Below are 27,706 nucleotides of genomic sequence, written 5' to 3'. Positions count from 1 at the left end.
TACGTGTGTTGATTTACCCACCGGACGTGATATGTAGTGGGACATATCGAGACAGCGATGGTGTAAATAATTCGCTCAGAAGGAACATCTGCGTGATATGGACTGAAACGTCACGGAGGCAATCGCGTACTAAATGCTAGTCCACCTGAGAGATGTTCATGCTAATGTGCTCCACCGAGTAAATACTGTAATATGAAGCTGTAGCTAAGATAATTAAGCTAAATCCCCACCCTGTCCTTAGATAACCCCACACAGGCGTTATGGGCTCTGCGTATCACTGCTCAGGGTCCTCACAATGTCCATCTTGCCTTTTTTAGGGCTTGCCCCTGTGCAGAAGCTATGTAAAGATGTCAGCCAGGAAATGTCCAGCAAGGAAACAAACACTTGCAGCAGGAGTCAGCAGGGAGCAGAGGACCTGTGTGTGTGTGTGTGTGTCTCTCTCCCTGGAAACTGGTTGTCATAGAACCAGGCCCAGTCAGGCAGCATGCACGTCTCACCCTAATACTCACGTTAAAGTCATTGTGTAGATGTTGTAGTGCAGATCTCTGTGTTATGGTCCACCACCCAGACATCTGCAGATCTGCCTTTTACAGGGAGGACATTTAAGCGCTGCAAAACTTAACTTTTGATTCAGCAGCATCAGGGACATTGACGCATATTCCTCATTGACTCTGAAGCTTTTAGACAAATTGTAACCTCATCCCGGTTGATTTGGGTGCCTTTTGAAATGCATGTTGCTCTGCATTGCCATTGTGACTGTCTAACGTATGGGATTCTCGAAGGACTGGTTGAAAATTCTTGTGTTGACAAACTTTGCACTAGTTTGGCTCAGCCTCGACTCGTCTCCCTCCCGACTTCCCAGTAATGGAATGATCTTCCTGCTTATGTTAGAAATGCACTGTCACTGATCTGCAATATGTTCCATCATAGCAATGACATTGCATCTTTTGAAGAGCTACCTCTACTGCCCTTGGGGTCAAATCCATTTTTTAATATAATTACTCAATTTTCTCTAAGCTTGCAGAATGATCTCCTGTTTCTTCTTAGTTCTCATTTTCTTTCTTTCTCGCAATTTGATCACAAACAAATGTTTGGGGCTCAGAAGCTCTTACTCCTTTTTTCACTTGTCATCACCGTTTGCTTCCAATGGCAATAATGTAACCGTCTAACCTCCCGCTGTTGATCCCCTAATGTCAGGCCCCATGGAGGAGCTGCACAGCCTGGATCCCAGGAGACAGGAGCTGCTGGAGGCCAGGTTCACAGGAGCTGTCAGTGGTAACACAGGAGGCAGCACTGGGAGCACCAGTGGAGGTGCTAAGGTAACCACAACACGGGGAATAAACTGACGCCTTGTTTTTGAGATGTGCCACACACAAACGCTGTCGACCGGGATCTAAAGAGCTTCATAAGCTAAAAGTAGGACGTGTCGTTTAAAAATCAATACAATTTCTGACCTTAAACACTAGCGACGACCAGTGATCGCTTGCAGTAAAACGAATGCTGTAGACGAGCTGTAGTTTTGTTTACATTTAAATGTCATGAACTTTGATAGCACCTCATACTTGTGGACTGAATATTCATATTCCTTGCGTTCACCTATTGGTGTGACTTCTCATTCTGTACAGGGTCTGGCCAACGAGTCCTCCAACCACAGCTACGGCAGTCTGGGCTCATCCAGCGACAAGGAATCCGAGGTAAACACACACACACACACACACACACCACTTCTGCAATGGGCGTGGGTGACTGTATTTTGATAAGACAGAACCAAAGAAATTGAAAATGAATAAGTCTTAATTTAATTATACAAATGCCAACAATGAAGCCCGGTTAGACAATGTTGCAAGTTGTCAGTACATCCTTGCGCGGCCCACTCGTCTTTCTGTCTCTCCCACGGCCTCCACATCTCCTTCTCTTCTCTTCCCAGAACTCTGATTTGAAAAGAGGGAGCTCCCCTGCCTACTCAGTATGTACTCTTTCTTCCTGCTACTCTTTCCTGCTGAACACCGGCGCTCAAACCGTCTTTGTTAGGTAAAGCACAAGGGATCTATGCCTCTATTCTTATTTTATATCGATTCACAGACCCCGGAGAAAAAACACTCTGAATCGTCCAGAGGGAGGAAAAGGAAAGCGGACACCTATTCAGAAAGCAGTCAAGGTATGACAAACACCTGCAAGGAATCTGTAACACGTAGATCTCTACGCCTTCCACGTGGGCTCACGTTAAATCTTTGTTAATATTTCAATGCAGGGAAGACCTCCACACGAGGGCCCAAGATCAGCGACTACTTTGATGTGAGTATTAAAGCAACTCTCCTCATTCCAAAAAGTTCCTCCTTTTAGTATTGGTGAAATGAGTTTTTAAGGATGGGCAAATTCTGTGCAAAGTTCCAGGGTGGGAATGGTTCCAGTCCAGTCAGGGGTCTCCCCTCAGCCCGCCGGTCTCCACAGAACTCTCACTCTGCCCCAGGCTCAATCGTGAGTTCCCCCCCCCCCACCATAAACAATAGAATACCTTACATGAGGATCATTGAGTCTGTTGCACATGGGGTGGATGTGAGTGTCAGTGTTTAATTGGTCATTCGTGTTTTAAAAGTCTTTCTTTGTCTGTAGATCCGGCAGAACAGCTCCTCGCCTACGAGTCTGTGTTTTGGCGAGCACAATCCTAAAGCTTCCTCCAGCAAGTGTGTCCAGGTAATGTAATGCATACATTAAACACTGACGCACTGTATTGCATATTTGTTCACACCCCTTTGTCTGAATTCTCCAGACGGATCTAACAGGGCTGAAACTTGCTGCTCTGGAGAGCAACAAGAGTCTGGACCTGGAAAAAAAAGAGGGGCGAATAGATGACCTGCTGAGAGTGAGTTAAACATTTATAAACTGAGTTGTGATGCCGAGTGCATGAAACAAAAACAGTCTGATGTATAGCAAGTTATCACGTCAGATGTGTACTTTGTTTATATCTACACAACCAAACCTAATGCCGTCCCTGCGGTCTCCTCTTAACAGGCTAACTGTGACCTGCGCAGGCAGATTGATGAACAGCAGAAACTCCTGGAGAAATACAAGGAGAGGCTCAATAAGTGCATCACCATGAGCAAGAAGCTGCTAATAGAGAAGGTATCTGTCTCTGCCTGCATGGACCCTTCTGTGTGTTCATCATACGAAAAACATCTCCATTAAGACATTTTTGTTCTATTGTGGGCAGAAAGGAAAAACAACCCGACTTCCCTCTGCATCTGAGGCCGTATAGAGACACTATCCTCTTATCAGGTTCTTACGGTTAATGTGTTGGCAACCTATGCACAATTTGCAATGTTTTACTTGCAAAAGAAACTGCCTATTTTGCACCTGCTGCTAACTTGGAGCAGCAGCTTTTTTTCATAACACGTTCAATCTTCTCTGGTGTTTTAGCTCTGCTTTGGTCCAACCCCCGAGGGGTCCGTGGGTTGGTAGATCTCTGAATCTTTTCACCAATTATCTGTTTTCCTCATGGGCTCCATACTTCTGGGCTGCAGTTGCGGTTAGCAGCACAGTAGTGGTGGGATTTATTGTGCAAGAAACCTTTTCACAAAACGCATTTGATAGATTATAACATGTAATATTGCGGCCATAATGTATCATATTCTTTAGATTCTGAGATTTGTTGATATTTTTAACTTTTTAAAAAACGCAAGCCGCAGCCACTGCAGCAAGCGCTGTGTTAAGCTTAATGCAGCATATTACGTTTGTAATCATCCGTCGTAATCCTCTAAAATGAACATTGACTCAAGTTGGGTTGTTTAGTTCGGGTCATTACAGCTTCAGTTGTGTGGGTATGAGAACTGCAAGAAGAGAAGATGGAGTCAGACGGCACATGAGAGCAAATCATGATTGTTTCTCTATGATCGCAGTGCAGTGAGGACACTTGAGTCCGCTGTGAATTTCTTCTATAAAGCAGTGTTCTTTTGCACCATTTAGCATAAGGATGCACTGAGGTTATTTTAAAAAAGGGTGGGTGTTGACACATTCTTTCTGGGTGGAGGGAAGTTGTAGGTGATTGCTTTTGGTCACATTTTGTTTCTCCCATGCCCGTTCTCGTGAACAGAGCACCCAGGAGAAGCAGTCGTGCCGCGAGAAGAGCATGCAGGACCGCCTCCGTCTCGGTCACTTCACCACGGTCCGACACGGAGCGTCTTTCACAGAGCAGTGGACGGACGGATACGCATTCCAGAACCTGATCAAGTGAGTGACGGCCATCGCCTGCTTGGTTTGAACATATTTCCTTTGGATTCTACACGAGAGCTGCAGCTATAAACCCTTTTTTTAAAGGGTCAGAAGTGTAGCGTCTTTTAAGTGCAATTCCTATGCACGCTTCACTTCACAGCCAGGGCAAAGCATATGAAAGGCTCCTTTTTGTCTGCTCCAGTGTTTTCTACATGACTAACTTCCTATACCGCGCTGTATAGGCAACAAGAGGGCATCAACCAGCAGAGGGAGGACATAGAGCGACAGAGGAAGCTGCTGGCCAAGAGGAAGCCTCCCAACCCTGCGTCTCCCTCCCTCTCGGTTGCCTCCACTTCTGAGGCCAAGCAGCGGAAAACTAAGGTGGTCAACGGCAACGACTCCGACCCGTTTCTCAAGCCCTCGCTGCCTCAACTGTGAGTACACACTCAAATAGCTACACACTCAAATAGCTACACACTCAAATAGCTACACACTCAAATAGCTCCGCGCTGACCGTGGAAAGATATTTTAAAGAATGCGTGGTGATTTACCTTGTTTGTTGGCCTCTTTTATATCTTCACAATTCCAATTCTGTTTTCTTGTCTGTCCTGAGATTTTGACATGTACATATTTTGTCAGACTGACGCTTGCGGAGTACCACGAGCAGGAAGAAATCTTTAAGCTTCGCCTCGGACATCTGAAGAAGGTTGGTAGATGAAGAAAATGAAATCAATTGACTCGACATATTATGACCATCCTTACCATCAAAATGTTCTTTGAAACTTTTTAAATGTAGTCAAAACAATGTATTGGGGCATTAATTCACTTAAATGGCTGCTGGAGTATTGCATTGTTTAAGTTCACCTGATGTAACTCTACAGGAGGAAGCGGAGATCCAGGCTGAGCTGGAGCGGTTGGAGCGGGTGAGGAACCTCCACATCCGAGAGCTGAAGAGGATAAACAACGAGGACAGCTCTGCGTAAGTCCGCTCTGCAAGCAGCCTGATGGTCAAGACTAGAACTAAATATCTGCTCCAACGCATGAGAATGAGAAGGCCTTTTTGCGATTTTAAGACATGACTCAAAGAATACAGAGCTGTATTAAAATCCCTTTTTGAAGCAGTGAACATGAAATGTTGTGCCTCCTCACAGTTTTAAAGACCATCCCACCTTGAATGAGAGGTACCTCCTGCTGCACTTGCTGGGCAGGGGTGGCTTCAGTGAAGTCTATAAGGTAACGTCTGCGTGGTCAGATTAGATTTTCTGTCCCCTCTCCCGTGAAGCATCTTTAAGAGACAACTGTTTTCTTGTCACGCAGGCTTTTGACCTGTTTGAGCAGCGCTACGCAGCTGTCAAAATCCACCAGCTCAACAAGAACTGGAGAGAGGAGAAAAAAGAGAACTACCACAAGTAGGTCTCTCTCTCACACACACAACTTAGGATGCACAAAGATGAAATGTTTCTCTGGCAGCTGGCACCCTACTTTGACATTTTTTTCCTTCCAGGCATGCATGCAGGGAGTACCGGATACACAAACAGCTGGACCATCCCAGAATAGTCAAACTCTATGACTATTTCTCCCTGGACACTGACACGTGAGTCACCTTTGACCTCTGTCTGCTGCAGCGCTGCTTCTGTGACAGGCCCTGCGGTTCTTTTATTAACCTTCGAAAAGGCCCGGCCCAGAGTTGTTTGTATTGTGCGCGTGACGTTCTGCTTCAGTGGCTGTTACACGTGAGCACAAACATCACAGGCGGCTTACCAGATCGGGAAAGTAAAGATGGTAAAAGCAGAAGAACGTACGATTCAACGTCAACAGGCCGGACAATGGTCGATTAATTGTTAACCAAGCGCGTGAACTTTAGTCATCGTAGACAATGCTAGATGCTGTACATCTGCTCAGATAAAGCGATGAAAACGCCTTCATGTTGGGTACAAAGGTTGAGTACCATGCTAGCCAAGCTCTCCAGCTCACATTCCCGACTGGAAACTTTAGTCATTCTCATTTAGTAGGAGTAAGTGGTGACTCTGACCCTTGACCTCCATGTGGAGGTGGGGAAAGTGAAATTTCCCCCCTCAGCGTTCAGTCTTTTCCAGCTCTTACAACACACTCTGTGCTCTGCTCTCCCAGGTTCTGTACAGTTCTGGAGTTCTGTGAAGGCAACGACCTGGACTTCTACCTGAAGCAAAACAAGCTGATGTCAGAGAAGGAGGCACGTTCCATTGTCATGCAGATTGTCAGCGCCCTGCGCTACCTCAACGAAATCAAGCCCCCCATCATCCACTACGACCTCAAGCCCGGTGGGTCACGGGTCCGAAAAATATTCTGGATGAATTACTTTTGATGAACAATATCCGGACCTTATGTGAACCTGATCTTGTGTCAATCATTGTGTCCCGCACGCTTTACTGAGTCTCCTGGTGTGATGTGCAGGTAACATCTTATTGGTGGACGGCACCGCATGTGGAGAGATCAAAATCACAGACTTTGGCCTGTCCAAGATTATGGATGACGATAACTATGGTGTGGACGGGATGGACCTCACCTCACAGGGGGCGGGAACCTACTGGTAAAGACGCGCACACGAGCACGAACCAACATGGGCTGACTGTTACTTGCAATAAAGCCTCTTTTATGGTCAATCTGAAAGGTTCAACAAACTTTATTCTCAACTATTTTCTTGTTGCATATTGCAGAAGCTATTTCATTATCTTATTGACATTGGATTTCTGACCATTATTCCTACCACTTTAATGTAGCAAAATAATCATGAGAAGGCCACGGAGTCCGATTTCTCTTTGACATTGCACTAAATGTTTTGCATTCGATGTGCGTTTCAGGTACCTTCCTCCAGAGTGTTTCGTGGTGGGGAAGGAGCCGCCTAAAATCTCCAACAAGGTGGACGTCTGGTCTGTGGGAGTGATCTTCTTCCAGTGCCTCTACGGCCGCAAGGTACCACACTAAACGTCACGTCCTCCTCACTTGGGGGGAAAAACTGGGAGATGGCCGCTTGGACCATTTGTCAGAAGGGGCAAGAATTGATGCCTTGGTGGTGTTTTTATGTTTTGTTTTCCCAGCCTTTTGGTCACAACCAGTCACAGCAGGATATTCTCCAGGAAAACACCATCCTCAAAGCCACGGAGGTCCAGTTCCCTGCTAAACCACAGGCTAGCACAGAGGCAAAGGTGGAACACGCAGACACACACGGCTTTGTATATGCAAGCTCAATAGGATGTTTCAGAAACATCCATGATCAGAGATAAGGACGTTACTGCTACAGTCCTGTGCTGTCAATGTCAATTTCAAAGTCGGCGGCAGACGTTTGACTATTATGTCTCTGGACTCTGGCCTTCCTATTTAGCGGATGTTAACGTTCAGGGAGCTCTCTTCCGGATTAACTTTCTGAAACACCACTGTTTATTAACAGATCTAGAAACTGCCATGAAGCAGCCCTACCGAGTGCTATGATTATGTCTAAGGGGGGGGTGGTATTAAAAGGATGACAACCTCAGTCTGAACAACAAAGCAAATTAACAGTTGGCAAATGACTCATCGCTCATGATGTTCAGCTATATAAAATAACCCTTCAAAGTACATACTTTGCGTCCATGTAGCCTAAAGGTGCAGTTTCTCTGAGTAAAGACATGCACACAGCACCTGCAGCTCTTTTTTTCTGACATCATCTTCCGATCTGCAGGCATTTATCCGGCGCTGTCTGGCTTACCGCAAGGAGGACCGGTTTGATGTTCACCAACTGTGCTCGGACTCCTACCTCCTCCCTCACATGAGGCGCTCAAACTCCTCCGGCTCCCTGCAGTCCTCCGCCTCATCTCTTTCTACCTACTGACTGGCTCTCTCGCATCATTAAAAGTAGCCTCTGGCCGATCTCAAGGCAGGGTTGTTGGAACTTAAAGATGATGGATGGGGCTCTTTTTTTTTTTTTTTCACCTGAGCTTTTCCCAAATGGATGAATAAGCAATAGAGCAGAGTTTAATGGAAAACATGAGATGGAAAAGAATAAAGAAGTGGATGACGGATACTCCCTTTGCACCGGTCTCTAGAACTCTACTGCGCAAGAGAGGGGAAGGAACATGACTGGAAAATAGGAGAGAGAGGGAGCAGGGCAAGAATTGAAAGAAAATGATGATTCATCTAGTCGATTTCTTTATGGACTTAATTAAATGCTGTAGGAGCCAGCTGTAGGAGCCGTAGATGCCGTGTGCAAGCCCACCTCTCTTAGCTCTACCCCAAAATAAATGCTACAAGATGGCTTCCCATTTCTTCAGCATAACGAAGCTGTTGTAGACGTTATCTCGTTGCCAACTTGAGGGTGGCGTTGACCAGCAGGAAACTTGAGTGAAAAGCGGAAACAGGTGTGCGTTGCAGAGCGAGTACGAGTGACCAAATGTTGGCGACCTGCTCGCATAAACTCTACAAGCCATTGTTATAAGGCACAAAATGTGGGCTACATCTGATGGAGTTTACCCTGACGATTCCACTTGTACATGATGGGGTTCACTTGAAAGAGATGTTGTAGCCTCCAGATCAAATTTCTGGGGTTGATTTGCACTTCCGGTCCGGGTTTGAGTGATCGGGTCTTGCACATTTGGCATGAAGTTCTGCAGCGTGGGCTTGTTCTCAACTTCTCAGTCACCAAGTCCTCTGTTCATAGTTTCCTTTTGTTGCAAGGCAATTCAGATCAACCGCTGGGTTTACAGGAAGTAGCTCTGTGAATCAGTCTTAATCGCCTTCGTTGTTCAGGTGAGAGTCTTAAGTATTACAGTACCATGGTTTCATTGACGTCCTCATCGTCCCGCCTGAAGAGCGTTGGACTGACCCGAGCGACTGGATCGGCTGTTACTGTACTGCAAAGACCTGGGACTCTGAATTGAGTACATTTCACATGCAGGAGACATTACTCACTAGCAAATCCATAATAATGAGGCTTACTCTTTCTTTCCCAGCGTCTCACTTTGCGCCGTTATTTTGTGTCTCCTCCTGAAAGCTGTTCTCAGTTTGCTGCTATAAATTTTGCTTTTAGTTTGTGACGTGTGAATGGTTTTTGCCTTGAATATGTGCATACTTGAACTGCGTTAAGAGGGAGCACTCTTCATAACCCCTCTTCTGAATCTGTCAAACCCTGCCCCACCCCCACTGTGCTATTCGGGGTGTGCAACACACTTTAGTGCCACAAACACCAATGTCCACATTTAATTTTAGGTACAAGTCCAAGCGTCGACATGTGGGGGCACAGTCCCTGTATGCTGTGTTGGGAGGAATGGTTTACTGCAACTCATGAATCAAGTGGATGTATCCCAAATGTTTTCATCCTATAAATAAAACACTTACCTGTATGTGGTTGTGACCTTACAAAGCCTCTGAACTCTGTGCTAAGCACATCGGTCCGATAAGACGCGTGGGAGTAGAGGACAGCCAATTTGTGGGAGTTTCAGCTCCCAACTGCTTTAAAGCTTGTGATTGATTTTTTTTTGTTTTTTTTTTTTGTTTTATGTGCTAACAATTACTTGAACAAACCCACCAGGCATGTGGTTATAGAAACATTAAACTGCAGGAAGTGATGAAGCGCAATGAAAGCGGTTATTTTCTTCCACTTGGGTGCAGTACAAAAAACAAAAAAAATTGTTGTCCAATTGTTATTCTCCCTTCTATTTGACAAAATAACTTTAGAAATTAAGTGTTGGCATTAAATGCACGCGATTAATGACAACCTTGTGTCTACTGAGTACAATAGTAGTAAGCTACTTGTCAAATCACATTAGCAGCGGTGTGCGACGCGAGGCCTGGTATTCACATGCAATAAAGTGTCCCTGACAAGTCTTAATCCATGCCGTGTGAACCATGAATCGTGTTGCAGAGTGTGCAGTGTGACTAGAATGCTTTATCAAAGACGGAGCACAGCAAGACGATGTCTGTGTAACACACACACAAACAAGACCTTATCGGACCCCCCCCCCCTCATTTGTAGAGTTAATTTAAACTCCTGTTTTGTCATTCAAACAACCAGCCAGCAGCTCTACAGAAATCCTAATATAATGTCCAAAACCCCTATAAATAGTTCTCCATAAAGAATATGATAGTTATTGTCGGGTCTTGCCAAAGGAGCCACTTTGAATAGAACTGACAGCATGTCATGTGCAGAGGTGAGTGAAGCGTGGCTGAGGTTAGCGATGTTATGTATCAAAGGACTCTTTCTTGATGATTATCTTCTAATTATCGAATGCTGAACGAACTCCTGATATTTTCATCCATGATCAACACCCGTCGTTCACGGCCCCCATTTATCTTACAAACCGAGTGCCGTCAGCTCCGGGATTTCCTCTTTCGTTGCGTTCAAAGACCAAATATGGGCCCCATTTGAAGAAATCAACCCTGAGCCTCGCCGGGAGCACCCTGCGGGGGAGAAACTCCCATCCCATCAGCTGATTGTGCAATCAACAATGACGGTATAAAATCGCAATGGAAAAATGCATTATCAATGGAGCTCCGATAAGTTAATGTGAATTGCCATGGCACTTTTATATGTCAAAAGCAATTATATAGATTGCACATTGTAAATAATTAAGTTTGGATTTAATCAACTTGGAAAATGTACAGGGGCATATAGGGTCATATTTTGAAATGATATAATTACATGAAAGGATTATTGTAGACTAATCCCGAAGCATAAATAATGGGTTTTTAACAGGTTGACATATTGTATGTTTTCCTTGTATGTATGTAAATCTTTTATGAAAAAAAAATCTGATTGCAAATCGTAGGACGTTGTCGTCACCTACTGGTGGAATTAGTTATTTCAGACCTGCCTTATCGGGAACTGAACTGTTCTATTGGTCCTTCAGTCACAGAATGAGTGTTGTGTTGCAGTGTTTTGAAGCTCCAGTACAAGAGGCCTGTTTTTTTTATCCACGTAAAAGCCCTCTGTGTAGTAGACAGACACCTCATCTCATTAAAGCTCTAGTAGTCACGCACTTCCTCACATAGAAAAACAACAGGTTAAGAAACTTGGTAGCGGAACTTCCTGTTCATGTTTTTAACGAGCTATTAGCCCGTACAAAGCTGCCAGAAGTTCTACTTTCTTTGTTTAACCACCACTGAACCTCCCCAAGCTTTCAATTGGCATGTCAATCAATGTCTGTGACGAGTTATTTGGGATCGAGGTGGATGAATAGTGCCTTATTTCAATGGGGATGGTGCTGCAAAAAGCTGGCCCGGATGTCCCTTTATACGTTGTTTGCATCTGTAACACTGTGCACAGCAACCGGGGATTTCTATTGGATCCTCAGGTCGTAGGTTACGTGACACTCTTCAGGAGAGAATGATGATCCCATGTTCATCAACAGGATTGTTAGTTTTCCCTGCGTACCGACTGCATGCCTGTAACAAAAGCCTGTCGTTTATTTCTGTCTGGCAGATGGCAGCAAAGCACAAATTTACCAAACGTTTGAAACAAGGTGATTTGTTGAGCAATGAGGCGATGGTCCTCTCTTGTTACAATGCTACATTTAAGCATGCAGTGTGGCATAACTGTCACATATAGAGGAATGTTTAGTGTGGATAAACACAATACATGGGCAGGAAGTTGCCAAACAGTTCATATAAGAAACACAGAGATGGGTTATTTCTTCAAAATATCAAAAGAAAACCCCCCGTTCTTTATTAAAGTGTTCATACTGTGGTCTAATGTATTCCTGTAATTGTGGCTAATTTTGCTCTGGTATGTGGACTGTTGTATAACGTTTAGGTTTAAGGTTAAGACATGTGCCATCCCCTGGAGACCATATCTATCTTAAAATCCAAGGACCGGGTTTGGAACCTCACCTGTGTGTGTGTGCGTGCGCGAGAGGCGTCACTCCTTATTTCGGCCGAACTACAACTCCCAGCATTCACCGCGGGAGCAGCCTGGGAAGCAGTTCCTCGGCTCCCTTCGGACGCGGAGCCGCCTTTTCGCTCCTCTACAGCCGGGATAATAAGCATTTTGGAATAACGAGCCAAACGGCGTCAGCATGGGGAACGGCGTCAACAAGGTGGGAGAAGCTCACGAGGGCTTCGACCAACGAGGTGTCCTTCTTTCAGGGCTTTATTAATAGGAGCTGAGCTGATTTTATTTGGACGGGACTCGTTTAGAGTAAAGAATCCAGCCTAAACCGTGTCAACTTAAGTGGTCCAACTATAAATGTTTTGTATAGTGTTTATTCTCTTTTTTTGTGTGTTTTTATTTTTTATAATCCTCCGAGCTCAAGTTTAAACTCGAACTTGCATTATTCCTAATAGTCACTTCCTAAATGCGATGTTATTCACTGTTTCATGTGACCACATGTGTAAACGTAAGTTAGCTTATAGCTAACTCTGCTGTGAAGCTGTCAACTGTCCCTAAATAAATATATTACAAAAAGAAGATGAAGATTAGTATGATGATGATGATGAAGGTGCTTTTACCATTTCTTCTTCATAGAAATGTATCCTTGCTCTTCCAGGTGCTGCCTGACCTGTATTTGGGTAATTTCAGAGGTTTGTGCTTTTTCTTTTAATTTGAAAAATAATAATAATTCAACTTTTGTTCTTGCATATGGAAGCACAACCCCATTATCTTGGTTTGTGGTGTCAACTGTTTTTTTTTTTTTGGTCAGATGCAAGAGACCGGGAACAATTAGCCAAACACAACATCACACACATCCTGTCCATTCATGACAGTGCAGCTCCGATACTCCAGGTGAGAAGCCCCCCCGTTATTAACATATTCCTTTCATATTTAATATAGATTTCATGAAAAATGTCCAAGCAAATGCGGCTGAATGGATCCGACTGGGCCCTCCCTGCGTAGTCCCGGCACACTGCACATGACTTGAGCTCGCAGACCATGAACTGGTCTGGCAGGTCGGTCGGGATCCGCTTCAATGCTGCAAAGCAGTCTTTCCCGAGTGAGTGAGTGAGTGAGTGAGTGAACAATAAGCCGGGGAGTTTTATGCGATATTATCAACAACAACAACAGTTGGTTCGGTCAGTGTGCTGCTGTTTGCCTGCGTGGGTTTGAGAGTAGGAGGCGGTTCTTGCTTCAGCCAGAGTGGACTGTGCCGCCTCGCTTCATTATTTATCTTTCAAAGTCATTTCATTTGATGTGAAGTTGCTCTTATAGCTGCAGGTGCAAGATGAGCCTATTTTCTCTGTTTAGTCATTGTTTTTTAAAGGAGGGGTGCACAGGTGTGACTACGAATCTGCATAACAATATTGTTAATTCCTCCACAAACAAAAGCCCACTTTGTAATCGCCATCAGCGGCACACACTTCAGCTGCTGAGTATTGATCAGTGACCGCTGACCGGTAACTAGTGTTACTTTGTCCCACAGGAGATGACCTATCTCTGCATTTCTGCTGCTGACCTGCCCACACAAAATCTGTAAGTACCACAGCAACATCACACAGAACAATATATATGAGAGAGAGAGAGAGAGAGAGAGCGAGAGAGAGAGAGACCATCCGTGTGTGGGCGTCTTAACGTTTACAGCTAATGTGTAAATGATATGCTTTCACACAAGCTCAACATTTAGCTGTGAACCTGATCACAGTTACACGGGGGGGGGGGATTCATCTCTTGGTGCTTTAGAGGCACATTTGAATCCACCAGCAAATCTTCTCTGGCCAAATTCACATATCAGGCGGCCTTTTAGCAGGAAGGAAGTCTCGCAACTCAGTTCTGCAGTTTGAGCGCTGTGGTTGGTGCTGTGGCTCTATTTATATGCACCACCCTTCACATATTTGCACATGGACATGCACATGTCACACACACACACACACACGCACACACACACACACGCTAAAGCCATTGTCGCCGTTATGGCCCCCCGGTGGCCTCACGCATGTCTGGTTCAGGCTGCGAGGTGTTACGCGATATATGACACCAACACTCTCCAACTTGACATGAACACACACCCCTAGTTGTCCCTCTGGGATCAAAAAGAAAAGAGTTTGACAAGTCAGGTACAAAATGTTTTTTTTTTTTTTTAATAACAGCTCAGCTTGTGCAGCAGATCCATCTGTGATCCTTTTAATGTTTTAATGTGGCCTATTATGACCAATAATTTTATGCTCCACAGAACTCAGCACTTTAAACAAAGCATAACGTTCATACACGAGTCCCGCCTGAAAGGAGAAGGCTGCCTCGTTCACTGGTGAGAGCAAGACGTCTTGTTGTACCTTTTACCGCAAAGCGACGAATCAAGGTTCACTCACACAAACAGGAGACGCCTCAACAGGTTTGCTACTTTGCTAGCTGTCAAATCGAAGTGTTAAAGTTATCCGGAGACAAAAAAAAAACGACAAAAAAGAAAAAAACACCTGTAAATCAACCGAGTAAACATGTGCACTCATGTGTAACGGCTGCACAGAGGGGATGAAATGATAAGCAAAAGCCTATTCTTGAACTTCCTAAAACAGAGTACAGTAACCAGTGTGAGCCGCATTGTGTTTGTGTCGTTTGTAGCTGACCGTGTGTGTTCAGAAGGGGAAAGTTATATTAGGTTAGACAGAGGGTCTTCTTAGAAATATAGGGGAAGAAGAGGCTATTTATACGCAGTGCACAGCGCTACACCGCTCTTCACTGTGTGCAAAGTGTGTGTTGAATTAGTTTTCACTCTTCAGTTCCCATGTTTAACGATCATTTGTTGGATTTGATTATCTGTGTATCTTTCACTGTGTACTTTAGATGTTAAATCCTACTGTAGATATCTACGTACTGGGAGTCTTGGGGCTGTTTTCAATTAGGATGACATCCGGTTTCAACCTCTTGTATGATATTTTACAAGCACGTTTTGTAATTTAGAAATCTGTATTTGAATCTGGTTTTACGCATATTCAAATGATCTAACTATTTGAATGTCTTGTTGAAAGTAAAGTAATCTTCTGACAAATACTGAAAATAAATTTCCAAAAAAGCTGAAAAATACTAAACATGTAAACAACGTTAAGCAAGCAGCGTAAGCCCCAAAATAGTACGATTTTAGTAAACTATTTTGCGGATTACTGTTGAATTTTGTTTTAATGAGTTCTACTTGAATTAAGAATTCAAACAGAGCTACAGCATGACTATTGTCATACAAGATTTTTTTTTTCTCACTCTAAAGAATGGACTCACCCCCATGACTGACTATCATCACTATTGGGCCGTCCCTCTCTTCCTCCAGTTTGGCGGGCGTGTCCCGCAGCGTCACCCTGGTGGTGGCCTACATCATGACGGTCACAGGTCTGGGCTGGCAGGAGGCGCTGGCTGCAGTGAGGGTGGTCCGGCCCTGCGCCGGCCCCAACCTGGGCTTCCAGCGCCAACTCCAGGAGTTTGAGGCTACGCAAGCCGATCAGGTCAGACGCAGCAGGAGAGAGCGTGCAACGTAGCGATGCATTATCAAAATGATCGAATTATCGTGATTGTGGTGTGGAGTGATTGCAGCGTCAGTGTTTTGAAAAAGGAAGAAATCAATCACCCCTGTCATCAGAAAAAACGTTTTTTTTTTTTTTTTCCTTTTACTGTAGTTCAGAGAATGGCTACAGAAGGAATACGAGGACAACTCCTTCAATGATGAGGCTGATCTACGTGACTTGCTCGCTAGGACGGCTAAGGTCAAGGGTGAGGGGGCGGAAAAGCAGGACTCTACCCCACCCGGAGACCTCTGAACAGATGTTTTTGAGTGTGTTCCTGTCAGGATGTTTCATGGACATTAACACTGAAAGAGACAATTGACACATGAAGCAAAGATGCCGCTTTAGCTTTGGTTGGTGTTTATGGTGCAGCTCTATCTTTTTTTTTTCAAATTTATGGATGTTTTGTTTTTTTGTACTGTGTCATGTTGATTTCAAACTGTGTGATTAAATGAGTAAAGTGCTTTGTGAAGTCTTTGTCGTATTGGCGATGATACAAAAACACGTGCTGTGCCCTGTTTACATGGTCTTCCTGTTTGTCTTGGGGGCATGCATGTGATATCCAAAACAACAATATCACGTTATTTTATCACACTTTCTTTAACATTGCCTTAATAGTCCATTAGAGGATTTAAAAAAAAAAGGCCATTCATTTCCTTACTGCATTCAGTAGCAGATAGCTGGGCTGCACATTCAATGCCACTGGAGGGCAGTAATACTATAGCAGCATGAAACATTTAAATTAAACCAGACGTTGGTTCCTTGTGCATCTATTCAATATTCACCGAATCGCAACATCATAAAATCATATTTAGTAGTGGGGGAAAAAAATAGGTTGCAGGTGTATTTGGATTTTTTAATTTTTTTTTTTAAAGAAAACATATTTGGGGATTATTTTTGTTTTTACATTGTTCTAGTGTAACTTCTGCATTCCGCCGTGGTGTGTGCTCAGGGTGTCACTGGAGGGATTCCCCACCAAAGTGCCGCGATGAGTTTCACAGAATTGAGTTAGACAGAATTGAGCGCATCTCCTCTTGAAGTTCTCAGAGCACGAGAAGCTCCTCCCTGCAACAAATCAAGATGTGATAAAGGAAACTGAAGAGCTTCAAAAGGGATTGCAGCGGGGAGAGCTCGCATGATCAACGGTAAGCGGCAGCAGCTTTACATGAAAGACTATCGTCAACATTGAATTTAATAAAGATTTGTAATGTGCCGATTAGCCCCAAATCGTTTCAGCCAAATGCAAATGAGTAAATCATTCATCTTTGAATTTCTAACATTCACATACGTGTTGAATTTTATTGAAGTTGAAGGTTTAAGAAAAAGGTTATCAGCACATATTCATTCATGCTTTATCATATTATTTCTGTTTTGGTGGGGTTTCTTAACGCGTGTGTCTGGAGTCGAGTTTTAACAGATGAAAACAGTGTTCAGCATGATGAAGAGCGTGTCATTTCAACCTCTACCCTCATACACTTCCCGTATAAGTCAGCAAGAATAAAAGTGTCAAAACCATAGTTAGATTAAATGTATTAAAAGGAATTTCTAATATTACAACTATGGGCCTGCTGTGGAGAAGTTACTTGAAGCCCAAACTAACACTACGCTGTATCTTTTCTAAAAGAGATGCAATTCACACTACACATGCACCTTAAGCCTTTCAATCTTTCTTGGATACATTTCCCTGAGTGAATCTTGAATTTTAAAAACTGTGTCGCCTAACTCCGCTTACAGTTGCGTCGTGCATTTGTGTTTTCTTTCTTTTACTTTGCAGAGATGAACCTTGATGAGGACACTGGCCTGTCAGTCAGCTCCGGCAATGGGAAATTGAGACAGTGGCTGATTGATCAGATCGACAGCGGGTTGTATCCCGGCCTGGTCTGGGAGAATCACGAAAAGAGCATCTTTAGGATTCCGTGGAAACATGCAGGGAAACAGGACTATAACAGAGACGAGGATGCAGCGCTCTTCAAGGTCTGACCATCCCGTCCCACGTCTTCTCACACTGCACCTGGAGCCTCTTAACAATTGCATTTGTTAACACACTGTGGGGTGCAAATTCCCCCCCCAAAAAACGGTTGTAATGTTGTTACTTCAAAAAAACAGAGGAGAGGTGTATATGCAATAACCCATTCTTCGTAGGCATGAAGACATGACTAGACAGGACGTGTGTATTGATCTAATCAGTGATTGTTTCAGGCGTGGGCAATGTTTAAGGGAAAACATAAGGAGGGAATCGATAAACCAGATCCCCCCACATGGAAAACCAGACTACGCTGTGCTCTTAATAAGAGCAACGACTTTGATGAGTTAGTGGATAGGAGCCAGCTAGACATCTCGGACCCCTATAAAGTCTACAGAATCATCCCAGAAGAAGCCAAAAGAGGTAAGTGTAATGTAATGTAAATGCAATCCATTAAAACGGCTGTGTGTTTTGTGAGAACTGCTCTCAGCTGTGTAACACATACAATGGGAAGTCAAATATTTTTTATGGTTGAAAGTTGACAGTTTCTAAATCTAAATCTAAAGCCCGTTGAAACGGTTCATTTACACACAGAGCACTGCTTTCACATAGATTCTGACATTGTAGGCAGACTATTGGTAATTTTTGAACATACACATGCAGTTGATTCGGATGCGGCAGGAAGCACAAAGGAAGCCAGAGCATGTACCAAAAAAAGGCCTGTGCTTTTTTTAGAGGGCTTCGGTTACCAAGTGCAGGGTGCAAAGCACAATCAGTCGACCTCCAGCCTTGCATAACCAAGTCTGTGCCATCACACAACAGTTTGTGTCACACAAGAGCAGTTTCATGAATATGAAATCAACAGGATTCAGCCTGTTGCGCCCACTTTGCAAAACAGTCACATAAAAATAAAAAAAACACAGGACATCACAAAATAAACCACAGTTTGAAAATTCAAAAAATAATTAGGTTAGTTCGATAAAATGAATATTTCGCCTTAAATACTAATATTTTACAATCGTTGATTATTGTGAAATATTTTTTTTAGTTTTTTTTTTGGGAAGAATTGGAGACTCAATGTCTTCAAATCTAAGCACGTATTTGACCAATGCATTTCTGTTTTTCTTTGCACATTTTCCAGGAATGAAGATAAACCTGGAAGAGACACCATCCCATATAAATCCACTTGGCTACATTCCACCGTACCCGTCTTCCCATGACCAGGTCAGCGGGCTGCTGCTTGAGCCCATACATTAATGGGCAGTATTACTGATTGCAAATATCTAACCCGTCCACGCGGTTCTTTCTAAGGCCTCCGGCTATATGGCGTCTCAGGAGAGACGGGACTGGAGGGATTACTCCCCCTCAGAACAGCAACCTCTTGCTCCTCCACATCAGCACGGGTCACATGCGGAGCTGCAGTACGGTCAGTTCCACTACCCATCATCGTTCAGCCGGCCTTGGCCCGGGTCACAGTCCGAAAACGGTAAGATTCGTTCCGGAATATAAAACTAGAGATAATAATATGGATTGAATCATTCAATCTGAGTGTGGCTGTAATGCTCAGTGCATATGCAGTATGATGCATCTCTTATCTTCAATCTCCACTGGTCTATTCTAGAATTTTGAATGCTATGAATTTGATTTGTGTTATTATCGTTAGAGCCTTCATAATGGCAGTAGAACATGTTTCTATTGAACCATTATTGAATGAAATGACTAAGCTGCAGTTGTACATAACAATGCCTTATTTAGCAATTTGATCTTCTCAACAAGAACAAAGCCACTTAACTTGCTGTGAGCTTTTTTTATGTATACGGTCAACTGGCTAAGAGATCAGTGAGATGTTTTCCAAGACAACATCTTATACAATGATCAAATTGTGACCATTATTTATTTGATGTATTCTGCACAGGTTTTCATCTTTCCTTCCACACCTACTTTTCAGAGTCCCAACCACCTGTGTATTCAATTAACCAAAACAATGGCATAACAGGTAAAGAATTATCTTCGGCTCATTTGAAGATGCAAAGACAGATGCGCACAGACCTTCACTGACGTGCTGGTTTACCTTTTTGAAAATGTAAAGATAAGGAACTTACTTCCCTATTTGGAAGACCAGCAGAACATTTGTAGTCCACAACAGATGATGGATTATAGAAAAATGGTTCAAATGATGCTTGAAATGATGATTAAGTGAGTAATTCAGCTTGTTTCTTTCTTCCAGATTCCAGCCTCCACGTGTCCCTGTACTACAGAGAGTCTTTGGTGAAGGAGGTCACCACCACCAGCCCAGAAGGTTGTCGGATCGCCTCTCATTCCTCCTCTCCTCCGTCCTCTTCTTCCTCCTCTTCCCCGTGCCCAGAGGACAAGTTTCACAGCGGGGCAGAAATGATCCTTTTTCCCTTCCCCTACCCGGAGTCTCAGCGGCAGGGTGCTGACATGCTTCCCAGCGTGCTGGAGAGGGGGGTGCTTCTGTGGATGGCTCCCGACGGGTTATACGCTAAGCGCCTCTGCCAGGGACGGGTTTACTGGGAAGGACCCCTGGCTCCTTTTATGGACAAACCCAACAAGCTGGAGAAAGAGCAACCGTGCAAACTGTTCGACACCCAGCAATTCCTGATTGGTGAGCAGAACGCGTGTCTGTTGTGCTCCGTTCACACCTGCTGCTTTTCATTTAGTTCATATAGTCAGACATTTGTGGTATTTAGAGAGACAAATATAACATTTAAAGGGACCAATTAAGTTTCTCCATATTTAGTCGTTTATTATCTGTCAAAGGAGGACTTGACAAACAACCCTTGTATGGGATGTGAACAATGTATTAGTTTAAGCATTGCACATATGAACTTAAACTCTAAGCATGGGTGGTTATGTTTTGTATAGAAAAGAAACATGTAACCCTAACCCATGTGTTCATCATTCAAAACCAAAGTATTTGCCCTACAATGCAGTATGAACTATTTTAGAGATGACTCCATCACAGTAGTGTTTTCAAATGATGCTCAAGTGAATATACTTACAGCACAGGTGTTTATTTGGTGTGTTTAGCCCATAGTTGACAGTGTCATTGTATTTCAGTATCTATTTTATTAACTGATGTTCGTATACGGATGTTTACAGAAGGTTTCACACCTTCTTCTCATCTTTTAAAGCAAACAACTTTTAAGTCAAGCTCTAATTGAAACCACTAGACCTTGTCATGTGGAGATTTCAGTCCATCTACGTGAATAGATTTCGTTTAGTTTGTACAGAGAGCTAACTGAAGTCATGGATTTGGGTTTCGCTGCTCATTAAACTCCTCAAGCAATCAAAAGATTTATCTACAGAATGTATTATTGTGGTCACGTCGATGACAGAGAGAAAGATGGTAATCATAATGACCGAGGACATTCTGCAGTAGCTCTAGCCGAGTAAATCCTGCATGGGGCTACAGTGTAGCACTAGACGGCTCGTCACCTCTTCAGCGGGGGGGAACACGTGTGCGTGAAGTCCCCACCCACCTCCTGTGGTCCAACACCCTTCATGACAAGATGGTGTTTTCTCACGTATTCCCCTCTGAAATGTTCCATCGTTCAGATCAGTGGTTTCTAGAAGAGACGGAATGATAAGATAAAGTGTTTCTTCACTGTGAAGTTGAATTGTGAAAAGTCATATGCTGGAGTGTGTGACTCCCCCGTCTGTGCTTACTCATCTTTCTTTTAGAGCTTCAGGAGTTTGCCCACAATGGCCGACATTTACCGAGACACCAGGTGGTGCTGTGTTTTGGAGACGAGTACCCCGACCCTCAGCGCCCAAGGAAGATGATCACAGCACAGGTAAACACCCTCCAGCTACTTTCCCCGCTGGCAAAACTACGTGATAACCATGTCTGTCCGTCTAACGACAACATTGGCAAATTTATATATCATTGTTAGAAATGTCGGAAAAACGGTAACTCGTGCACCTATTTGTGTAAAATCAAGACCGTATTCTGAATTTTAGTTTACTATGTAAATGTTTAATCTCTGTGAAAATGTATTTTTCTGCAAACTAGAATTTAATTTAAATGATGTCAGACTACAGCCAAAGCAAGAGAGCAATATGTTGTAACAAAAAAATAACATAAACCTTTAAAGACCATAAACTAAGGCATCATTGGTATGTAGTATGCTGACAAACACTTCTCTGCTTCTCTCGATAGCTTTAAATCCTGCTCTCTTCTTTTCACATGTTTCAATAGGAGAGCACAATCAGTCACAGTAACTAAAATGATTCATACGTGGACCTAATTTTTTTTTTAGGTAGAGCCAGTGTTTGCCAGAAAACTGGTGTACTATTACCAGCAGAACAATGGCCACTACCTGCGGGCTTTTGATCACCTCCTGGAACAGAATCCACCCACAACAACCGACTATCAGTCTCAGAGACCGTTACAGCATATTCAGGAGTGACAAGCGCGAGCGCACACACACACACGCACGCACACACACGCACACACACATAATATGCTTGAATGTGAATATCATCCAGTGAGCGTTTCTTGTGACTGAAGGAGAGAAGCCGACATGGAAGTCAGGGTGTAAAGATGGGGAAGACCCTGTTGTTTTCACATGCACACACCTATGCATCGTAGTCGCTGTGTCTGTGACTGTAGAGTTTTTCTACAAGTACTACTGTGACGGTGTGAAGGATGCGGTTTGAGGGTGAGGGTACGAGGGGAGCAGAGGGCGAGTGAAACAGGAAGTACTCGCACAGGTGCACAGGAAGAATGGTCCCTAAGACAAACACTGATGTGTTAAAGGGACACAACTGAGTATGATTATTTATTGCATTTTCACGGTGGACAGTGTGCTGGGTGCACAAATATTTAAAGCTCAGTTGGCACAGCTGCTTCTGTGATTCACCATTTTTTTTATTTAATACAGATCTTGCTGAGCGAAATAGAAAGTAATTACTGCGTGAGCAGGTGTCAACCATGTTGCAGTCCATTGTGAGACCTAGAGAGTAGAGGACGTTTGGCTGTATGTTGCAGGAGGACCTTATGAAAATCTACTGATCAATCTGGTCGTCTTAAAAAAAAAAAAAGTGATTCCTTTAGATCAAACTGACAAAAACAACTACAAGGGGTCACAAGATAATGTAGGTTTATTATAACTGATACATATATTCCTTTCCTCTATTCCCTGTTCATTTCTTGCTTTGTCTTTGCTTAGTTTTGCTTCTTCAGCTGATATGAAAAACATCAATTGAGCCCATTGCAACTTCAGTAGAAGAAGTAGAAGAAACGTTTTTAAGTAGACTATGTATTACATGGTGACAAGCAGAGGCATTGGCCTTACAGCTCATGAGAGACAAACTTTGGATTGAAGACGTAGACCGATAGGTTGGCTGGAAAAATCACACGCATCCCGTAACTTGCAAAGAAACTGTACTGAAAAACTGAAAAACTTTGGGTCTCACAAATGGGAAGAAAAACTACCTTTGTGGTCGGCGTGCGGGTTGAGCCGCGGCGGAGCGCCCTGGTTCCCGTGCTGATGCTGTAACGGTTCACACAGTAGATGTAACGTCCAGAGAAAACCAAAACCATGACAACCTACCTGAGGACTGTCTATATATATTTATATATATATGCAAGTTCAATAGTGAGGATAATGCAACTCCCCCAGCGGCTGATTGCTGCAGCAGAAAGGATAAACATTTAGTGATGTTTTTCCTCTGTGGTCCAGTTTCGATCTTTGCTTTTACTTCCTTCTCACTTAAACCACATCACTTTCACAATAGCTTCAAAAGTCCGACCAAAATCACAGGCAGGAATGGGTTTTTGTGTGTGTGTGTGTGTGTGTGTATGTGTTTGAACCATAAATAAGATTCTTCTAACATCTTAGTCTGATTTGGTGCTTGGGCAAATATTTGTTTCTCCATGATTTACAGTCAGACCCATTCAAAATAAAAGCTTAATAGTTCAAATATAACTAACTCCATTTGCGGCATGCTGTTGTGGTAAACGCTGTCTGTGCATGTGTTTAGCAAAGGGCCATCTGCATGTGTGCGTGTCCATGTGTGTTGGTGGGTACATATACGCGCCACCAGTTGCACCACTACTGTTATTAGGAATTGACATTTATGGACTCAGGATAAAACATGTGACTTCCCCTTTTACAACATCAGTGACTCAAACCCAGACACACACACACACACACACACACACTTTCTGATTTGTGAATGTATTTGCATTATAAACATACGTGTGATGTGTTATAATCTGCCAAATATCTATAATACTTTATAAAAATAAGTGCAACATTTCAAAAATCATTTTAAAAAGACTTACAAACTCAAGTATTACCGTTCTTCATATTACCTGGTCACTGGTTCAGTTATGAGTATGTATGTATGATTATTATGTATTATATGCATGAATGACAGTCTTGCTGAAAGGATGAACTGATGATTTATTTTTAAATAAAATCTTTTATTTCTCACGCTTGAGGTGCTGTTTGGTCTTTGAGCCCTTTTTGATTTTCAAACAAAGGGAGGGACAAGGAGTCTGCTACGTCTCGGTAAAAAAGAAGAAGAAAAAGTAAAGCATATTCACACATTCTTGGTGTTTCCCCTTCTGCAGGAAGCCACATCACTTGCAGTCGGGCTCCAGTTTTTTTCCGCCTGTGTGAGCCGTTATTCCAAGTGACATCGTCTTATTCCTTCGGTCCAAACTTTGAAATGGACAGTTTGGTTTTCTACTCCCCCCAATTATTGCCAAAAGACGATAGAATTGAAAATAACATTAAACACATCAAAATGCAACACTTCCTCTTCGAGTGGCTGTGATTAATCTGTCTGTGCAAACACTGAGACATTATTAATGTGCACTGGGTTGAAAAGAAAAAGCCTCTCTAGAATATCATGCAGCCTTCACTCGTGGGGTTTCACTGCAGCTACAGTGGAAATATCACTACTCAACTTTACCGGAAAAGTTGTTTGCACTTTTGGCCAGAAAATCTCTGATCTTCATTTTCTAAAATGATCGATGAACCCATCAAGTGTCTGAGGCAAAAATAAATCAAGCTCCATCACATTAGAACTGGAGCAAGGATTTGCTGACATCTGCTGGTTAGTGTAGTCGTTGAACTAAACAAGACGTTGTGAACTTCACAATCAACAAGTTAAATATGAAAAACAAAGGTTTCTGCTGCAAAAAATACTGTCAATTTCTAACAATATTTATCCATCTCTTTAAAAACCCTCGATCTTTTCAACTAATCGGGCCTCGTGATTCGTGAGTCGTGATTTATTCCGTCGTGAACCACTAGGCCAACACGCAAAATCCTCTACACAGTTAGAGTTGTCGATTCCACCCCAGAGCTCCAGTTAACCAAAGAAATACAATCGAATCTGTCTGGTTAGACTTCCTGCTCACTGAGAACATGCGTGGGGTAATTCTACCCTAGACTCACAGTCTGTGACCCCAGCTTCTGAAGGTGCGACCTCTGCCCTGGAGTTGATGACAGCCTCGTTTCACCTTAGTCGACTCTGACACAATGACGCCGTGGAAAGGAAGGTGTTGACCTCATTCTCCTTTTTTTTTTTTTTTTGAACGAAATTTGACTCCCCCGAAAAGATGTTGCACATCCACCAATCGCCACTCGCATGCCCCACTGCCGATGTCCTGTGTGTCATGAAGCATGACGTGCTTTGATGGCTACAAATACCGAGATGAACTGTTGACAAATGACCATATTAAGACTTAATGAAAATAAGGACCATTAGACGGACTTGTTTAGGTACAGCTGAGCGCACACTGCTCTCTGTCATCTTCTTTTTGTAACGTCAGTCACTATCATTATATTATCTTTATTATTATTATGAATTCTCAGGGATATGACCTACAAGGCATGATAATTGCTCTCCCGCACCAGTAAATAGAACCGTTATCGCCACAATGAATCAGCTTTGAATTGTTTTCAGACGTCTGTGTTTACCCGAGTCTCTTCAGATAACAGCGTACTTGACCGAATACATTATGATGGCAGGAAGGCAATAACAGTTGTCGGATAAGGAGCAGCAAAGTAATGGAAAACAATCGGATGACTCGGGGACGCCAGCGTAAACAGAAAAGGCCGATAAGCAAAACAATATTGTGGTCTACCTGGCTCTGGTGCAAGGGCCGGGCTGCTTGTTTGGTTTGGCTGGGAACCAGCGGCGGGCTTTGGAGATAAAAGATGCTACGCTACAACGTCGTTAGACAGAGAAGGAAACGCTGCGTTTTAATGCATATAAATCGGGATTTCCTCCAGAGAAACGCACATTAGAGAAACGGACCACAACGAAGCGACGCGGCGTGGAAACATGTGCAGTGAAATGACCAGCAGGGAGTGATGTATCACCGGCTGGAGAGAGTGGGGAATAGGAATTCCACTCACGCACAAGTAACAACGTGATGCTCACACACTGCCGGGATCACAACACTGCACAAAACCCTTTCATCTCTGATAATGGGAAAAAATACACCCACACCTGCATACATGCACACACACACACATACTGATATGTATTATGCATTCCTTGAAATGATTAGGGCTCATTAACATTATCTAACCATGCCGTCTCTGGACGCTCCTTCTGAAATGTTCCTGTGAAAATAAAGAGTTTGTGGATCCCCTTCTCTTTGGTTTTTCCATCTCCCCCCACACAGTTGCTTTGTTCCGTGTGTGTCAGGTGACGGGCGGGACGGGTGCTGACGGAGAGAGGGAGGGGGTCAGAGTGACAGCTCGTGGGCTCCGTTGCGTGAGAGGGACTCGGGCTGTTCTCAGACTCTGTGTGGTCTGGGTGTGTGGTCTACAGCTGACGGGCAGGGAGGAGGACCCTCAGAGAGAGAGTGTGTGTGTGTGGGTGTGTGTGTATGTGTGTGCGCGTTGATTTGCTTACTTTATCCAGAGTCGGGTCTGGGCTCTCTACAGCCATGGCTTGACTAAAAAGCTCTGCCTTCCGCCACTCGGTCTGAAGGGTAAACACATACTGCCACCGCTGTGACGTGGCTCCTCTTAGGATCATTTCATCCAAGTATGAGACCTGATGGAGGGGTCTTTGGCTAGTGTGTATTTTCTGAAACTATAACCATGTATAGAGTAATTGTTCCTGACATTATTAGATTAGAAATTGACACAATTCCTTAATTGTACACACAAGGTGCTTTCATAGACTTTTAGTCTATTTTGTTAGAATTTTCTAAAGTGCCTTATTCCTTTTCGATTTGGTCTGCAGACGGATCCAATTAAATAAAACATAAGCAACACAGGCTTTTCAAAGGATCGTCCTAAAATTCATGGAGCGCAGATTCGCAGCGAGACCTCATACAACCTCAATACACATTCAAACATTGGACTACTCCGCACCCTTCTCCCTCTCCCACAGCGATCTCAAGGGAAGGCTATGTAATGCAGCACTGCTGAGAACGCGCCATGAAAATATAAATACAACCTCGCCGCATTTCAACCATGTAAATAAACAGGGCCACCCAAATTTCCAATTAGATCTGGTGTGGAAGGCCGGAAACGGGGTAGACACGAATAGACCAAACCCCCTTTCTCTGGGCCTGGACCCTGCAGAGTCCAGGCCCAGGTACGGGTTCAGGTCCAAGTCCAGCTCCAGCTCCGGGTTGGGACAAAGGCAGTGGAGACCCCCTCCCCCAACTCCACTGTGCTCCTCCTCATGTGGACATGGAAAGAATGTTGGGATTTAATGCTTATACCTATGAAATCACTATAATCTTGGTTATCTCACCCCATGAGCATGTTCGCTCGCCCCAACACCAGCTTGCCTTATCAGTTCCATCAAGGTCCTCGGGCGATTCCTCTCCGCCTGAAATGAGGCATTCTCGGTGTATTCCACGTTTTCTTGCAACAGCTAGGCCCCGTTATTACGCCGCTAAGCCCCCGAGACCACCCAGTAGCTGGGGTCTGCCTGTGAAACGGCGAAAGCCAGGGTTGTTGTTGAGATAAGAAAGACAAGCTTTTCTCTAAGGAGGCACGGTGACCTCAGAGGGTAGCGAAAGGTTCTCCTGATGGATCAAAGTGTGACGGAGTCCCCTCGCGTTCAGGTGGAACTCAGATGCCCGTTGATCGTTGC

At 43.7% G+C, this 27,706-nt stretch overlaps 3 protein-coding genes across 9 annotated transcripts in view; all 3 read left to right on the top strand.

The window, feature by feature from the left end:
- LOC119209504 (serine/threonine-protein kinase tousled-like 1-B) overlaps positions 1-9,563 on the top strand; it is a 10,591-nt gene extending 1,028 nt beyond the window's left edge. For 2 of the 4 annotated variants that reach the window (XM_037458907.2, XM_037458910.2), the window contains exons 2-22: positions 1,198-1,319; positions 1,626-1,694; positions 1,928-1,966; positions 2,083-2,158; positions 2,252-2,295; positions 2,389-2,478; positions 2,614-2,694; positions 2,771-2,863; positions 3,013-3,123; positions 4,091-4,227; positions 4,452-4,643; positions 4,849-4,915; positions 5,091-5,188; positions 5,361-5,442; positions 5,527-5,618; positions 5,714-5,803; positions 6,340-6,509; positions 6,643-6,778; positions 7,050-7,161; positions 7,287-7,394; positions 7,907-9,563. In XM_037458907.2, the coding sequence (XP_037314804.1) occupies positions 1,198-1,319; positions 1,626-1,694; positions 1,928-1,966; positions 2,083-2,158; positions 2,252-2,295; positions 2,389-2,478; positions 2,614-2,694; positions 2,771-2,863; positions 3,013-3,123; positions 4,091-4,227; positions 4,452-4,643; positions 4,849-4,915; positions 5,091-5,188; positions 5,361-5,442; positions 5,527-5,618; positions 5,714-5,803; positions 6,340-6,509; positions 6,643-6,778; positions 7,050-7,161; positions 7,287-7,394; positions 7,907-8,056 (2,159 nt within the window). In that variant the 3' untranslated portion in view covers positions 8,057-9,563. The remainder of the gene's footprint in view (positions 1-1,197; positions 1,320-1,625; positions 1,695-1,927; positions 1,967-2,082; positions 2,159-2,251; positions 2,296-2,388; positions 2,479-2,613; positions 2,695-2,770; positions 2,864-3,012; positions 3,124-4,090; positions 4,228-4,451; positions 4,644-4,848; positions 4,916-5,090; positions 5,189-5,360; positions 5,443-5,526; positions 5,619-5,713; positions 5,804-6,339; positions 6,510-6,642; positions 6,779-7,049; positions 7,162-7,286; positions 7,395-7,906) is intronic. The other 2 variants (XM_037458908.2, XM_037458909.2) reach the window with 2 other exon arrangements.
- Positions 9,564-12,094: 2,531 nt separating this feature from the next.
- Positions 12,095-16,100, top strand: dusp22b (dual specificity phosphatase 22b). 2 transcript variants are annotated; one of them, XM_037458915.2, is made up of 7 exons: positions 12,098-12,254; positions 12,705-12,738; positions 12,858-12,940; positions 13,575-13,624; positions 14,322-14,396; positions 15,408-15,579; positions 15,751-16,100. In XM_037458915.2, the coding sequence occupies exons 1-7, from the start codon at positions 12,234-12,236 to the stop codon at positions 15,889-15,891; spliced, it is 576 nt and encodes a 191-aa protein (XP_037314812.2). In that variant the 5' UTR covers positions 12,098-12,233; the 3' UTR covers positions 15,892-16,100. The 2 variants fall into 2 exon arrangements, with proteins under 2 accessions (XP_037314813.2, XP_037314812.2); XM_037458916.2 differs by lacking the exon at positions 14,322-14,396 and having other exon boundaries at positions 12,095-12,254.
- Positions 16,101-16,612: 512 nt separating this feature from the next.
- On the top strand, positions 16,613-24,058 carry irf4a (interferon regulatory factor 4a). Of its 3 annotated transcripts, none has more exons than XM_037458911.2 (9): positions 16,613-16,781; positions 17,411-17,610; positions 17,836-18,022; positions 18,741-18,823; positions 18,911-19,085; positions 19,515-19,595; positions 19,827-20,225; positions 21,305-21,417; positions 21,883-24,058. In XM_037458911.2, the coding sequence occupies exons 1-9, from the start codon at positions 16,772-16,774 to the stop codon at positions 22,030-22,032; spliced, it is 1,398 nt and encodes a 465-aa protein (XP_037314808.1). In that variant the 5' UTR covers positions 16,613-16,771; the 3' UTR covers positions 22,033-24,058. The 3 variants fall into 3 exon arrangements, with proteins under 3 accessions (XP_037314808.1, XP_037314809.1, XP_037314810.1); XM_037458912.2 differs by having other exon boundaries at positions 16,614-16,781; positions 19,548-19,595; XM_037458913.2 differs by lacking the exon at positions 19,515-19,595 and having other exon boundaries at positions 16,614-16,781.
- The last annotated feature ends 3,648 nt before the right edge of the window (positions 24,059-27,706 follow it).

This window comes from Pungitius pungitius, chromosome 15 (genome assembly GCF_949316345.1).
Source record: "Pungitius pungitius chromosome 15, fPunPun2.1, whole genome shotgun sequence".
Lineage (NCBI taxonomy): Eukaryota > Metazoa > Chordata > Actinopteri > Perciformes > Gasterosteidae > Pungitius > Pungitius pungitius.
This window is presented reverse-complemented; position numbering and strand designations above follow the sequence as displayed.

Bases quoted from the DNA above. Each gene is read 5' to 3' on its own strand.
- dusp22b (XM_037458915.2), top strand. From the start codon at position 12,234: ATGGGGAACGGCGTCAACAAG. The intron at 12,941-13,574 runs GTGAGAAGCCCC...TTTGTCCCACAG, and splicing joins GTGCAGCTCCGATACTCCAG to GAGATGACCTATCTCTGCAT. The intron at 14,397-15,407 runs GTGAGAGCAAGA...CTCTTCCTCCAG, and splicing joins GAAGGCTGCCTCGTTCACTG to TTTGGCGGGCGTGTCCCGCA.
- irf4a (XM_037458911.2), top strand. The intron at 18,023-18,740 runs GTAAGTGTAATG...CACATTTTCCAG, and splicing joins CCCAGAAGAAGCCAAAAGAG to GAATGAAGATAAACCTGGAA. The intron at 19,596-19,826 runs GTAAAGAATTAT...TCTTTCTTCCAG, and splicing joins CCAAAACAATGGCATAACAG to ATTCCAGCCTCCACGTGTCC.